The 15731-nt window shown below is 47.2% G+C and overlaps 2 protein-coding genes across 2 annotated transcripts in view; both read right to left on the reverse strand.

Moving 5' to 3' along the window:
- Window positions 1–981: 981 nt before the first annotated feature.
- LOC146075926 (uncharacterized) overlaps window positions 982–15731 on the reverse strand; it is a 70581-nt gene continuing 55831 nt past the window's right edge. Inside the window, exon 3 of the mRNA XM_083185627.1 lies at window positions 982–1617. Within this exon, the coding sequence (XP_083041753.1) occupies window positions 989–1617 (629 nt within the window). The 3' untranslated portion in view covers window positions 982–988. The remainder of the gene's footprint in view (window positions 1618–15731) is intronic.
- On the reverse strand, window positions 11232–13375 carry LOC146075925 (uncharacterized). The gene is made up of 2 exons (XM_083185626.1): window positions 13339–13375; window positions 11232–12618 (listed from the first exon to the last, which is right to left on the reverse strand). Exon 2 carries the CDS (start codon window positions 12615–12617, stop codon window positions 11679–11681), a length of 939 nt encoding a protein of 312 aa, XP_083041752.1. The 5' UTR covers window position 12618; window positions 13339–13375; the 3' UTR covers window positions 11232–11678.

Below are 15731 nucleotides of genomic sequence, written 5' to 3' on the forward strand. Positions count from 1 at the left end.
CACTGTCTCCCGCAGTGTCCCCCTCAGCCGCCTCGCAGCATCCCCCACCCACCACCTAGATTTCTGCAGCCCCCCTGCTCCCTCCACCTTGCAGCTCCCCGGGAGTTACATATGATACATCGCAGATGTATAATTTGCAAAACTTGGCACATCAGGTGCCTAATCATGTGTCCCCCTCCCGGGGAGCTGCAGGGGGAAATAAGGTCAGACTTGTCCTTAGGACAAGTCAGACTAATATATGGGGGCCTTAACACTGACAGGGAGCTGTGAGACAAATTCAGCAGCACTTGTCTAGCCAGAAAGGAAGACTTGTATATTACAGAGCTCAGTACCAGCACCAGCAGAACAGCTGTATATTACAGAGGTCAGTACTGGCAGCAGTAGAACAGCTGTATATTACAGAGCTCAGTACCGGCACCAGTAGAAAATCTGTATATTACAGAGCTCAGTACCAGCATCAGCAGAACAGCTGTATATTACAGAGATCAGTACCTGCACCAATAGAACAGCTGTATATTACAGAGCTCAGTACCGGTACCAGCAGCAGAACCGCTGTATATTACAGAGCTCAGTTCCGGCACCAGCAGAACAGCTGTATATTACAGAGCTCAGTACCGGCACCAGCAGAACAGCTGTATATTACAGAGCTCCGTACCGGCATCAGCAGAACAGCTGTAAATGATAAAACTCAGTTACCACATTACCCCCAGTAGCTCCAGAACGACTGTCTGTTGTTATAATGCATCTCTAGTTCCTAAAAGAGAGACTGTCCCAGGGAGAAAGTGCTCTCAACTCCATTTGTTAGACCGCTCCTGTCTTTTTCAGGACTGATTTTAGAAAACACTTGTCACACTTGAAATAAAAAGTGTATCCCTTAAATGCATATTGTGGTGATAAATGTTCCTTTACTTATGAAAACCATTGCATTCAGGCCCTCACAGCAAGTCCAGTGATCAGTATTGTCTTTATAGTAACACTCTACCTGCATTCACAGCATTTTTAGTTTCTCTCCTGTGTGACTCCTATGATGTCGGACAAGAAGAGACTGCCGGGAAAAACATTTGCTGCATTCAGTACATTTATATGGCTTCTCTCCTGTGTGACTCCTCTGATGTAGGACAAGCTCTGACTTCTGGGAAAAACATTTGCTGCATTCAGAACATTTATATGGCTTCTCTCCCGTGTGACTCATCTGATGTTGGACAAGCTGTGACTTCTGGGAAAAACATTTGCTGCATTCAGAACATTTATATGGCTTCTCTCCTGTGTGACTCATTTGATGTCGGACAAGATGTGACTCCTGGGAAAAACATTTGCTGCATTCAGAACATTTATATGGCTTCTCTCCTGTGTGACTCATTTGATGCCGGACAAGATGTTTCTTATGGGCAAAACATTTGATGCATTCAGAACATTTATATGGCTTCTCTCCTGTGTGACTCCTCTGATGTAGGACAAGATGTGACTTCCGGGAAAAACATTTGCTGCATTCAGAGCATTTATATGGCTTATCTCCTGTGTGACTCCTCTGATGTATAACAAGACTTGACTCAAGGGAAAAACATTTGCTGCATTCAGAGCATTTGTATGGCTCCTCTCCTGTGTGACTCCTCTGATGTATAACAAGACTTGACTCAAGGGAAAAACATTTGCTGCATTCAGAACATTTATATGGTTTCTCTCCTGTGTGAATTCTATGATGCCGGACAAGACTTAACCTATGCGAAAAACATTTGCTGCATTCAGAACATTTATATGGCTTCTCTCCAGTGTGACTCCTTTGATGTTCGACAAGCTTTGACTTCTGGGAAAAACCTTTGCTGCATTCAGAACATGTAAATGGTTTCTCTCCTGTGTGACTCCTCTGATGTCGGACAAGCTCTGACTTATAGGAAAAGCATTTGCTGCATTCAGAACATGTAAATGGTTTCTCTCCTGTGTGACTCCTCTGATGTAAAACAAGATGTGACTTCTGGGGAAAACATTTGCTGCATTCAGAACATTTATATGGCTTCTCTCCTGTGTGACTCCTCTGATGTATGAGAAGCTGTGACTTAGTTGTAAAGCCTTTGTCACACTCAGAGCACACATGTGGTTTCTCTCCTGTGAGGCTCATCATGTATGAGGAGATAAACAAATTAGTTGCTGAAGGTTTCTTCTATCCAGAAAATAAAATTTATTTTGTTCCTCCTGAGGTGTAAGGAGATATGATGTATTTAGTTGGCTTGATCGGAGAACAATACGTTGTCCCTTTTTCTGCTCTTTATAGGTCCTGTAAAAAAGTTAATATATAAAAGCATAATGGTTACCAGGATAACACTACTATTATTGTATAAGATGTATATTTATACAGAATTGCAAATATAACCGTCACTAATCACTAATTTGATATTTGTGTATAGATGTGTCCACATACATGATGCCATGGCAGGACTGGAAGAGCCGAGCATCTTTTTATCAAAATGATTTGCAAAGCAAAGTGAATAGGGTGCACAAGCATCTTCTCCTGATTAAAATATGTGGCATGCCTGCATTGTGTCTGCATAACAAAGGCTACATTACTATTTTCCAGTAACACACTGTAGCGTAGCATCTCGTATGCAGATACAGCAGCGGTCGCACATAGAATATTTATTTACAGTTTCCTATATAGCGCAGCAGATCCCGCTGCACTTTACAAATGTTGACAACACTGAAAGAACAAACTGGGTAACAGACAGACTTGGTAGTAGGAGAGCCCTGCTACAAGCTTACAATCTATAGGGACATAGGAGGGAAACACAAGGACAGGCACCAGTGATAGCATAGCAGTCCCACCAAGTTACAAGTCCAGAAGGGAAGCTATATAACACATAAGTGCCTCTGAGGGTTATGTGGTTGATACCTAAATAGGATAGGCTTGCCTGACGAGGTGAGTTTTCAGGGAATGCTTCAAAGTTTGGAGGCTAGTGGAGAGTCTTATTGTGTATGGAAGGGCATTCCATAGGGTGGGGGCAGCCCGATTAAAGTCCTGTTATAGTGAATGGGGGCTAGTGATCCGTGCAGAAGAGAGATGCACATCTTGTGCAGAGTGGAGCTAGCGAGATGGGAGATATTTTGTGATAAGTAAAGAGATATAAGCTGGTGCAGTATGGTTAATAGCTTTATATGTGAGTAGAAGTATTTTATATTGAATACAGTAAAATACAGGCAACCAATGGAGGGACTGGCAGAGCGGATCAGCAGACGATGAGCGTCTTGCAAGGAAGATCAGCCTCGCAGCAGTGTTTAACATAGATTGCATTGGTGAGAATCTGTTCTTGGGAAGACCAAGGGAATATAGGATTACCATATATAGTAATTAGCAGAAGCTGCTTGTGTGTCCTATTTGCATCACTCTGTGTAGAATACACATTTAATAGAAGAAGTCACATGACGACACTTGGTGCTACAGAGACATAGTGCACTCACATGTTATGTGTAACCTGACTTGTGGTAAATGGGGGATAGATGTATGTGGACACATCTCTGCGTTCCCAAATTGCTGGGACTCTATTTGCAGTCACACGTGCAGCACAAAGATCTCTACCCTACTACAGTATACATGGTTTATTAATGTGTCTATAATTGTTGTATAATATTTATCCTCCTGATGTGCAGAACATACACTACTGACCATTGGTAACACATGCTAGTGATCCTGTCCACCCTACGGTCAGCTGATGCAGCAGGATATCACCATGCAATCCGGGCACACCACAGGAATGAGCTCAGTCACCCAGCTCAGTGTGATGTGTGCAGAGGAATCAGGGATCACACATTTCTATGTTACAGATCTGGGGAGGTTTGGTGCTTGGGAATCAGATATAAAAAAAAGTTAAAGAAAAAAGGGGATTTTGATTACCTACCGGTAAATCCTTTTCTCGTAGTCCGTAGGGTATACTGGGGTTTAGGTAGACAATGGGGTATAGATGGGTCCAAAGGAGCCGGTGCACTTTAATAAAAATTAACATCCTGTGTGCTGGCTCCTCCCCTCTATGCCCCCTCCCACAGCCCAGTTTAGAAAACTGTGCCCGAAGGAGACGGTCATACTATGAGAGGAGGAATAACTTTAAACTTAACTACCAACAGCATAACACTGACGAAACCGGTCAGTCAAACACGCCAAACAGTAGAACGAAGCACAGAGGTGGGAGCCCAGTATACCCTACGGACTACGAGAAAAGGATTTACCGGTAGGTAATCAAAATCCCCTTTTCTCTAACATCCTAGGGTATACTGGGGTTTAGGTAGACAATGGGGACGTCCCAAAGCTCCCACAACGGGCGGGAGAGTGCTGAGGTCCCTGTAACACCGAGTTTCCAAACTGTAGATCCTCTGATGCCAGAGTATCAAAACTGTAAAACCTTACAAAGGTATTGTTTCCCGACCATGTGGCTGCCCTACACAACTGTAGTAAAGGAGTCCCCCTAGCAGCCGCCCACGAGGCACTCACCGACCTGGTAGAGTGAGCGGATATGGAGGCCGGAGCAGGGATCGAGGCCTGCGAATATGCCATCTGAATGGTTAATCTAATCCATCTGGCGATGGACTGCTTTGTCGCTGGACATCCTATCTTTCTAGCATCATATAGAATGAAGAGAGCATCGGACTTCCTTGTACGAGCTGTTCGAGAAACGTAAGTCCTCAAAGCTCTAACCACATCCAAAGTTTTAGGGGTGGAAGAACCAGTAGTAACCGATGGAACCACAATGGGCTGGTTAATATGAAAAGCCGAGACCACCTTCGGGAGGAACTTCGGCCCTGTACGCAACTCAGCTCTGTCTGCATGAAAGATTAGGTATGGGCTTCTGCACGATAGTGCGCTCAGCTCAGAGACTCTTCTGCCAGATGCTAAAGCCAATAACAAAACCGTTTTCCATGTAAGGAACTTTATTTCTGCTGACTTCAAAGGCTCGAACCAGGATGATTGAAGAAATTCCAAAACTAAGTTTAGATCCCAAGGCGCCACCGGACTTTTGAAGGGTGGTTGTATGTGTAGGACCCCCTTGATGAAGGTCTGCACCTCTGGGAGAGTCGCCAACTGTCTCTGAAAAAATACAGACAGTGCAGAAATTTGGACCTTGATGGATCCCAGCCTAAGGCCCAGATCAACCCCAGCCTGTAAAAATCTAAGGAATCTTCCCAATTTGAATTCCGAAGGAGAAAATCTATGGCTTTCACACCAAGAGACATACCGCTTCCAGATTCTGTAGTAATGCTTTGAAGTGACTATTTTTCTAGCCTGGAGCATAGTCGGAATAACGGCACTTGGGATGCCTTTTCTTGCTAGGATTTCCCTTTCAATCTCCACGCCATTAAATTTAGCCGACGTAAGTCGTGATAAATGAACGGCCCTTGCTGTAGAAGGTCTGGTCGATGTGGCAGAGGCCAAGGGTCTTCCAGGGACAGGGACAGAAGGTCCGCAAACCAGGTCCTGCGCGGCCAATATGGGGCGATGAAGATCACCAGGACCCTTTCCCGTTTTATCCTCTTGAGAATTCTCGGGATCAATGGGATGGGGGGAAACAGGTAAATGAAACTGAAGGGCCATGGCGCCGTCAGTGTGTCCACCGACACTGCTAGAGGGTCCCGCGTTCGGGAGCAATATCTCGGAAGTTTCTTGTTCATTTGTGAGGCCATCATATCTGCCTGAGGACACCCCCACCTGTCCACCAGCATTTGAAATATCTGAGGGTGTAGACTCCACTCCCCTGGGTGTAGAGTGTGTCTGCTGAGATAATCCGCTAGTAAGTTTTGTACTCCCGGAATAAAGATGGCCGATATGGCTTCTGCGTGGTTTTCCGCCCACCTTAGGATTTTTGCCGCTTCTCTCATGGCAGACCTGCTTTTTGTGCCCCCTTGGCGATTTATATATGCCACTGCCGTGACATTGTCCGATTGGACTTGAACTGGCTTTCCTCTCAACAGATCTGAGGCCTGTAGTAAGGCCTGATGTATTGCCCTTAGTTCTAAAATGTTTATGGGGAGAGAGGCCTCCTGTTCTGACCATAGCCCCTGGAAATGAACTCCTTGAGTTACTGCTCCCCAACCCTTCAAGCTGGCATCTGTTGTTAGGAGTACCCATGGGTAAAATCCGAACTTCTTTCCCTCTAGCAGGTTGGATGACTTCAGCCACCACAGAAGAGAGACTCTTGTCTCCGATGACAGAGTGACCAGGGAGTGCATTTGGAGATGAGAACCCATCCACTTGGTTAATAGGTCCAATTGGAAAGTCCTCGCATGGAAGCGTCCGTAGGGAATCGCTTCATATGCTGCTACCATCCTCCCGAGTAGTTGTATGCAGGAGTGGACAGATATCCTGCGCGGTTTCAGAACCAACCGCACCATCCTTTGGATGGCCAAAACCTTCTCCGTTGGCAGAAAGACCTTCTGCGCCACCGTATCTAGTATCATCCCTAGGAAGAGAAGTCTTTGAGATGGTACTAGCTGCGACTTCTTTAGATTCAGTATCCATCCGTGGGTTGACAGGATCCTGGAGGTGGTGCTGACACTCTATTCCAGTAGCTCTCTGGTAGGGGCCTTTATTAAAAGGTCGTCCAGGTATGGCACAATATTCACTCCGGCCCGGCGGAGTAGAAGCATCATCTCTGCCATGACCTTCGTGAATATCCGAGGGGCTGTAGACAGGCCAAACGGTAAGGCCCTGAACTGGTAGTGGTCGTTTAAAATCGTGAAGCGAAGATAGGCCTGATGTGGCGGCCATATCGGGATGTGAAGGTAGGCATCCTTTATGTCTAACGACACCAAGAACTCCTTTTCCTCCAATCCCGAAATGACCGCCCTCAAGGACTCCATCTTGAACTTGAAAGTCTTGAGATGCATGTTCAGAAACCGAAGATTCAGTATAGGGCGTACAGAACCGTCTGGTTTGGGTACGACGAATACGTTGGAGTAGTATCCCTTCCCCCTGAGATGGGTAGGTACCGGGATTACCACAGTCTGATCTATTAGTTTCCGAACTGCCTCCAGAAGGTTCCTTTGAGATTCTTGTGAAACTGGTAAGGCTGACTTGAAGAATTTTTGAGGCGGGATAGAGGCAAACTCTATTCTGTATCCCTGAGTCACTATTTCTAGCACCCAGGGGTCCAGGCCAGACGCCTTCCAAACCGGACTGAAATGAAGTAAACGTGCTCCCACTGGAATGTCCCCCCCCTGACAAAGGGAACAGTCATGCTGAGGGCTTTTCCTGAGTGGAGGTGTGAGCCTGCTCGGGCAGGACTGCTGACTGGGTTCTGCGGGACTTGCCTCTTGTGCCTCTGACTGCATTTGAGGCTCCTCGGCCTCTGGACCTGAACCTCGCGGTCCGAAAGGACTGCAAGGAGGGGCCTGAATAATTTCTCCTCGGGGGTGGAGGGGCAGACGGCAAGTAAGTGGACTTTCCAGCAGTTGCCTGCGAAATCCACTTATTTAGTTCTTCACCGACTAGAGCCTCCCCAGTGAAAGGTAAAGCCTCTACACCCCTCTTAGACTCTGGGTCGGCCGCCCATTGTCGCAACCATAAGACTCTGCGGGCGGAAACAGACATAGTGTTTGTCTGAGCTGCCACTACGCCAATCTCCTTTAACGCCTCGCATAAGAAATCTGCAGATTCCTGGATATGTCGCAAAAGAGTCAGCATATCCACTTGAGGGTTATCCTCTTGTAAATCAGCCTGAATTGCCTCAGCCCATTTGCTAATGGCCTTGGTTATCCAACAACCTGCAATAACTGGTCTCTGAGTTGCCCCAGATGCCACATAGATAGCCTTTAATGTAGATTCAAGCTTTCTATCTGCTGGATCTTTCAAAGAGGCTGCCCCAGGGACTGGGAGCACTATCTTTTTAGAGAGCCTGGATACAGAAGTATCCACTGCCGGTGGGGTCTCCCACAACTTTCTATCCTCAGAAGGGAAAGGAAAAATAGATAAGAACCTTTTAGGCACCTGAAATCTCTTTTCTGGGTGAGCCCATTTCCTGTTAAGCTCTGTAGAGACAGGAAAGGTGGCAGAGGATTTTTCTTTTGTAGAGAAAAACATTAGTTCTGTCTGTTCCTCTTCCTTGTCAGGAAGATTTAGGACCTCTCTAATAGCAAAAATGAGAGCATCCACCCCTTGAGAGTGAGATTCCTAAACTACCTCAGGGATATCTATCTCATCCTCTTCTAATTCCTCATCCTCAGTGTCTGTGCCGAGCAGAGCAGGCAAAGAACGCTTTTGAGGAAGAAGCTTAGGTGGCCTTTGAGCAGCAGGTGCAGCTCTAAGATCAGCCACAGACCTCTGTAAGTCATGTCTCTCCTGCCTAGCCACAGCTAATTCAGAAGAAATAGAAGACATCATTCCCTTAATAGAATCCAACCAAGCAGGCTACTGGCTGCTAGTACCCTGTTCAGGTGGCATACAGCTTTCACACACAAGAGACCCCTCCACCAGGGGGGTGAATTTTGCGTGGCATGACTGACATACAGACTTCTTCCCTGCCATGCTGTCGGAAGGTATATAATGCTTTTATAAAACTAAACCGCACCCACAGAGCAAATGTCCCTCCCTAGGCAGTGAGAAGGGACAGACAGGGAGAGCCAGCACACAAGCCCTTAACTGGGTGTTAGGTAGGCACCCGGGCTAACAATAACGCAGTTTTGTCCTACAGAGGATCAAAAGTGTGGCACTTACAAGCACCCACGGACCCCCACAACCCCACTGTATTACCAGTCTGTTGTACGGTCTCTGCTGCGTCGTCGCGGTGCTCTCAGCAAGCGGTAATGGCGCCGGCTGCTGCTGCTCTTTCGCGCTCTCCGGGAGGCTCCGCCCCCAACATGGCGCGTCTGTGTGTAAAATACACGCCGCCGCGGCTACAAGAATCCCCTTAGCGGGAGACTATTTACCGCTGTTCCGTCACTCTGATGGGCGGCGGGCTGATGGTGTGCTCATCAGTCCTTAATGACTGCGGTAACATCACCGTCCGGGACCAAGCCCCGGCAGCAGGACACGGACCATTAACCCTGTAAGAGGTTGGTGCCGTGTCCCTCCATCAGGACAGCAGTAAGCTCCGCTTGCTGCAAAAATAAAAATAGAAAAATAACATCAAAAAACTCTGGAGCTCCAGAGTGTGCTACCGGCCCGTAGGGCACTTTTTTCTAAACTGGGCTGTGGGAGGGGGCATAGAGGGGAGGAGCCAGCACACAGGATGTTAATTTTTATTAAAGTGCACCGGCTCCTTTGGACCCATCTATACCCCATTGTCTACCTAAACCCCAGTATACCCTAGGACGTTAGAGAAAAATATAATTTCTATTATTAAGTATGCTTTTAGAGTATGTGAGTGATTGCATCAGTCAGAGTGTATCATGGCTGTATATGAAACTGTGCCAATATCAGTGTAATACGTAAGATACTATGATGGAGCGGTCACCTAGATACCCCTTTATACACACTAACCTGCTGCACAGAGTAATATGTAAGATACTATGATGGAGCTGTCACCTATATACCCCTTTATATACACTAACCTGCTGCACAGAGTAATATGTAAGATACTATGATGGATCTGTCACCTAGATACCCCTTTATATACACTAACCTGCTGCACAGTGTAATATGTAAGATAATATGATGGAGCTGTCACCTAGATACCCCTTTATATACACTAACCTGCTGCACAGAGTAATATGTAAGATACTATGATCGGGGTGTCACCTTGATACCCCTTTATATATACTAACCTCCTGCACAGAGTAATATGGGTACTTGTTTCCTAGCACGGCCACAATCGGGATCGGTCGCGGCTCTTATTTAGTGCACTTTAAGGGCCGCGATCACCCCCGACGGACGCGATTCTCTTGATTTTTGCTAATCCTGTGTATCGTGTACCATGCTTCAATTACCGCGACACGACCGACGCGATAATTGAAGATTTTCCTGAAATCGGGTGGATTACCAGATATCGGTCCCATCGGGAACACTAAATGACAGGATTTATTGTCCCCGACGCGACCGACGCGATAATTGAAGCATTCACCGATATCGGGGGTTTTAACATATATCGGTCCCATCGGGAGCACTAAATGTCAGTATTCAATGCCCCCGACGCGACCGACGCGATTTTTTTATCAAAAGCAGCCATTTTATGGTTGTACATGGCTGCTTCCAATACAACCCCACATTTACACCCACATGTACAAGTTGCACCCTATTTTTAATGCGGGGTACACACCAGGGTCGTCAGTGTCTGGTCCAACGCGCTCACGATGACGCGGGAGGGCACGACCCGCTCACGATGTGCACCGTGAGCGGGTCCGATCCGCTCAATAACGACCGACCGACCCGCGGGACCGCGCATCGGATCGGAATCGTTCCACACCAGGTCAGAAAAGGGCCCAATCAACACACAATCTACATCCAATTGATCGGAATTGGATCTAGATTGTGCTGATCGGGCCCTAGTCGTCCTGGTGTGTACCCAGCATTACTCCACCTCAACTATCGGTCCCATCGGGAGCACTGAATGTCACTATTCAATGCCCCTGACATGAGCTACGACATTTTTTTTATCAAAAGCAGCCATTTTATGGTTTTACATGGCTGCTTCCAATTGAACCCCACATTTACACCCACAATTACAGTTTACACCCAATTTATAACTAAACCTGAACTATCGCTCCCATCGGGAGCACTGAATGTCTGTATTCAATACCCCTGACGCGAGCGATTAAATGAGTTTTATTGCAAACACCCATTTACAATTTACACACTATTTCAAACTACACCTGAACTATCGTTCCCATCGGGAGCACTGAATGTCATTATTCAATGGCCCTGATGCGAGCGACGCAAATTTAAACACACATTTACACCCGAAATAATAAATAACACGACACATGATAATATATTTCAACACTTTTATTGAAAAGTTATTTTTTTTACCTTTCTTTTTTTTAAACGTATTTCAAAATTTATTATTTTTTTCCTTTTTTTTTTTTTTAATGAAACATATTTTATTACATTACATAGAAAACAATCAATAAATACAAATATTATGTTTTTTGTCTTTTATTTTTTTTATTTTTTTTTCTTTTTTTAATTTTTTTTTTTTTAACAATTTAAATGTCATTTTTAAAATATTTTTTGACATTTTTCTTTAGGTTCATTTTTTTTTATTTTTAAACAATACGAATGTCGACACACAAAATACAAAATCTCAATAAATACAAATATTATGTTTTTTGTCTTTTTTTTTTTTGTTTTTTTTTTTCTTTTTTTAATTTTTAATTTTTTAACAATTTAAATATCATGTCGACACACAAAATACAAAATCAGAAGAAGTTGATCGATCAGTACAAAGAGAATAGATGCCTGGCTATCACAACCAGGCAAATTGAAATGAGGCGTGGGAAGATCACGGCACACTCCAAAACAGTGCCCACTAATGCAAACAATCACATGAATCCGAAAGAAGTTACAAATATGCAGAACAGTGGTTAGTGAAGGAGCAAAACTAGTACAGCCATCGCAAAATTCAGGAAGACCGCACTGCAACGTTCACCAACCAAAATTGTAGTACATGACTAAAAACTCATTATTGTAGAGTACTCAGAAAGGAAGAGAAACAAGAACATTGCTGCCAAATTATAAATTAAAAGTCAAATTAGCCGAATTAGCCGAATTAATAATTTGAATAACGCTCTTCGCCTGGGGTGGAGGGCTGCACATTCCGCAATGCGGAGTACACAGCACCAGGCAAAGTCGAGGGATCAGTGGGAGGTGGCATAGGGGGTCCCGGCGCATAGTAAGGGGCAGGCGGAGGAGCAACCGGCGCACTGAACATGGGGGGGTGATGTGGGTGTGGGCGTGGTGGCTGTCTGTGCGCATTGCGGCATGACGTTCCGTTGCAGTCAGCACAGATATCATCCTCTGCTGCCTGCAACATCAGGCCATACAGCACACGCTTAAAGTGGTGTTGCGTTGATCCCTTCCACTTTCGCATTTCTGCGCACACATGATTCGTGAACATTTTGCAGTCATCTGAGGGATTGTTTACTGCTTCCTCCTTGTATGGGCAGCAATATTCCTGGCCGGTAGCAGCAGGTCTTGTCGCACGTCTCCTTCTACGCCTCCTGGGGGGAGCTGATGAGGTGCTCGCCACCGCAGGAGGCGCCACCTCCGACAACGACTCACCCTGCTGCGACGACTCAGAGGGAACTACTACGTCAGCACTCTCCTGTGCAGTGGATGAAGAGTCTTCATCCGTAGCAGTTCCCTCTGCTTCCCTCCTTCCTTGCTCCTCCACAATAAAGAGCATACGGTCGTAGTACCACAACTTTGGCTGGTACACATCTGCAGGGTCAGTTCCTGAAGACCGCGACTGCTGGACCCGATTGTGCTCCTTCACCAGCACTGTCCGCATATTAGTGAACTTCTTTCGGACCCACGTGACGTCTGCATTAGGGACACGTCTCAAAGCGTAGGCCGAGATCTTCCCAAAGGCCTCATTCCTCTTTGCCTGGTTGTGAAAATCCATGTGATCTTTTCGCCACAGACATCTATTCTCTTTGTAGAGATCGATCAACTTCTTCATGACGTTTCTATCAACCTCACGGGCCATTCTGTAAAAAAAAAAAAAAAATTAGGTTTACACTATTAAAATGAACGCACTGCACTGTTATTCATTAACACACTACAAAAAAAAAAAAAAACATTTACCTCAGTCAGTAGCAGGTGTAAAAAAAAAAAAATTTTAAACTAATTCCCTTAAACGGCCAAAAAAACACAATCAAACTGAAATACAATCCGCAAAAAAAAAAAATTTTATCTGAGATATTGATAGCATATGATATAATAAATGCAATCTACACCACATTTGACAACAGAAGTAATTATATATTTGTGTCCCTCCACTATACACACGCACCCAAAGCGTTGCAAGCGCAGCGAGCCCCGCGAGGGGACGCGGATACCTTCACAGGTAAGCGCGTCCCCTGGCGGGCTTCACAGGTGTCCACATCACCACGGACACCTGTGAAGGCCGCGACAGGACGCGCTTACCTGTGAAGGTATCCGCGTCCCCTCGCGGGGCTCGCTGCGCTCGCCACGCTTCGGGCTCGGTGGCTCGCTGCGCTCGCCACACTATTATATTCTCAACTCCACGCCGACGTGGATAGTAGGGCATGAAAAGGTCGGAGGACGCGTACCGCCGCCCCTCGCGGGGCTCGCTGCGCTCGCCACGCTTCGGGTTCACGTGGATAGTGGGGGTGGTACACTGTGAAAAAAAGTCATTTTAGGTACATTAACAAATTTATTAGAAGCACAATTTAAGCACAACTTACATTATTCTGTTCAAAGGTAGAATTGCCTTCCAAAATATTCAAAGTTGGTCAAATTCACCGATAACCGCAACTGCAATTCCACAAAACAGATAAAAAAAACATCAATAATCAAAATGGAATGACATTCAAATCCACCCCCACTATCCACGTGAACCCGAAGCGTGGCGAGCGCAGCGAGCCCCGCGAGGGGCGGCGGTACGCGTCCTCCGACCTTTTCATGCCCTACTATCCACGTCGGCGTGGAGTTGAGAATATAATAGTGTGGCGAGCGCAGCGAGCCACCGAGCCCGAAGCGTGGCGAGCGCAGCGAGCCCCGCGAGGGGACGCGGATACCTTCACAGGTAAGCGCGTCCCCTGGCGGGCTTCACAGGTGTCCACATCACCACGGACACCTGTGAAGGCCGCGACAGGACGCGCTTACCTGTGAAGGTATCCGCGTCCCCTCGCGGGGCTCGCTGCGCTCGCCACGCTTCGGGCTCGGTGGCTCGCTGCGCTCGCCACACTATTATATTCTCAACTCCACGCCGACGTGGATAGTAGGGCATGAAAAGGTCGGAGGACGCGTACCGCCGCCCCTCGCGGGGCTCGCTGCGCTCGCCACGCTTCGGGTTCACGTGGATAGTGGGGGTGGTACACTGTGAAAAAAAGTCATTTTAGGTACATTAACAAATTTATTAGAAGCACAATTTAAGCACAACTTACATTATTCTGTTCAAAGGTAGAATTGCCTTCCAAAATATTCAAAGTTGGTCAAATTCACCGATAACCGCAACTGCAATTCCACAAAACAGATAAAAAAAACATCAATAATCAAAATGGAATGACATTCAAATCCACCCCCACTATCCACGTGAACCCGAAGCGTGGCGAGCGCAGCGAGCCCCGCGAGGGGCGGCGGTACGTGTCCTCCGACCTTTTCATGCCCTACTATCCACGTCGGCGTGGAGTTGAGAATATAATAGTGTGGCGAGCGCAGCGAGCCACCGAGCCCGAAGCGTGGCGAGCGCAGCGAGCCCCGCGAGGGGACGCGGATACCTTCACAGGTAAGCGCGTCCCCTGGCGGGCTTCACAGGTGTCCACATCACCACGGACACCTGTGAAGGCCGCGACAGGACGCGCTTACCTGTGAAGGTATCCGCGTCCCCTCGCGGGGCTCGCTGCGCTCGCCACGCTTCGGGCTCGGTGGCTCGCTGCGCTCGCCACACTATTATATTCTCAACTCCACGCCGACGTGGATAGTAGGGCATGAAAAGGTCGGAGGACGCGTACCGCCGCCCCTCGCGGGGCTCGCTGCGCTCGCCACGCTTCGGGTTCACGTGGATAGTGGGGGTGGTACACTGTGAAAAAAAGTCATTTTAGGTACATTAACAAATTTATTAGAAGCACAATTTAAGCACAACTTACATTATTCTGTTCAAAGGTAGAATTGCCTTCCAAAATATTCAAAGTTGGTCAAATTCACCGATAACCGCAACTGCAATTCCACAAAACAGATAAAAAAAACATCAATAATCAAAATGGAATGACATTCAAATCCACCCCCACTATCCACGTGAACCCGAAGCGTGGCGAGCGCAGCGAGCCCCGCGAGGGGCGGCGGTACGCGTCCTCCGACCTTTTCATGCCCTACTATCCACGTCGGCGTGGAGTTGAGAATATAATAGTGTGGCGAGCGCAGCGAGCCACCGAGCCCGAAGCGTGGCGAGCGCAGCGAGCCCCGCGAGGGGACGCGGATACCTTCACAGGTAAGCGCGTCCCCTGGCGGGCTTCACAGGTGTCCACATCACCACGGACACCTGTGAAGGCCGCGACAGGACGCGCTTACCTGTGAAGGTATCCGCGTCCCCTCGCGGGGCTCGCTGCGCTCGCCACGCTTCGGGCTCGGTGGCTCGCTGCGCTCGCCACACTATTATATTCTCAACTCCACGCCGACGTGGATAGTAGGGCATGAAAAGGTCGGAGGACGCGTACCGCCGCCCCTCGCGGGGCTCGCTGCGCTCGCCACGCTTCGGGTTCACGTGGATAGTGGGGGTGGTACACTGTGAAAAAAAGTCATTTTAGGTACATTAACAAATTTATTAGAAGCACAATTTAAGCACAACTTACATTATTCTGTTCAAAGGTAGAATTGCCTTCCAAAATATTCAAAGTTGGTCAAATTCACCGATAACCGCAACTGCAATTCCACAAAACAGATAAAAAAAACATCAATAATCAAAATGGAATGACATTCAAATCCACCCCCACTATCCACGTGAACCCGAAGCGTGGCGAGCGCAGCGAGCCCCGCGAGGGGCGGCGGTACGCGTCCTCCGACCTTTTCATGCCCTACTATCCACGTCGGCGTGGAGTTGAGAATATAATAGTGTGGCGAGCGCAGCGAGCCACCGAGC

Source organism: Crinia signifera, chromosome 4 (genome assembly GCF_055691185.1).
Source record: "Crinia signifera chromosome 4, ASM5569118v1, whole genome shotgun sequence".
NCBI lineage: Eukaryota > Metazoa > Chordata > Amphibia > Anura > Myobatrachidae > Crinia > Crinia signifera.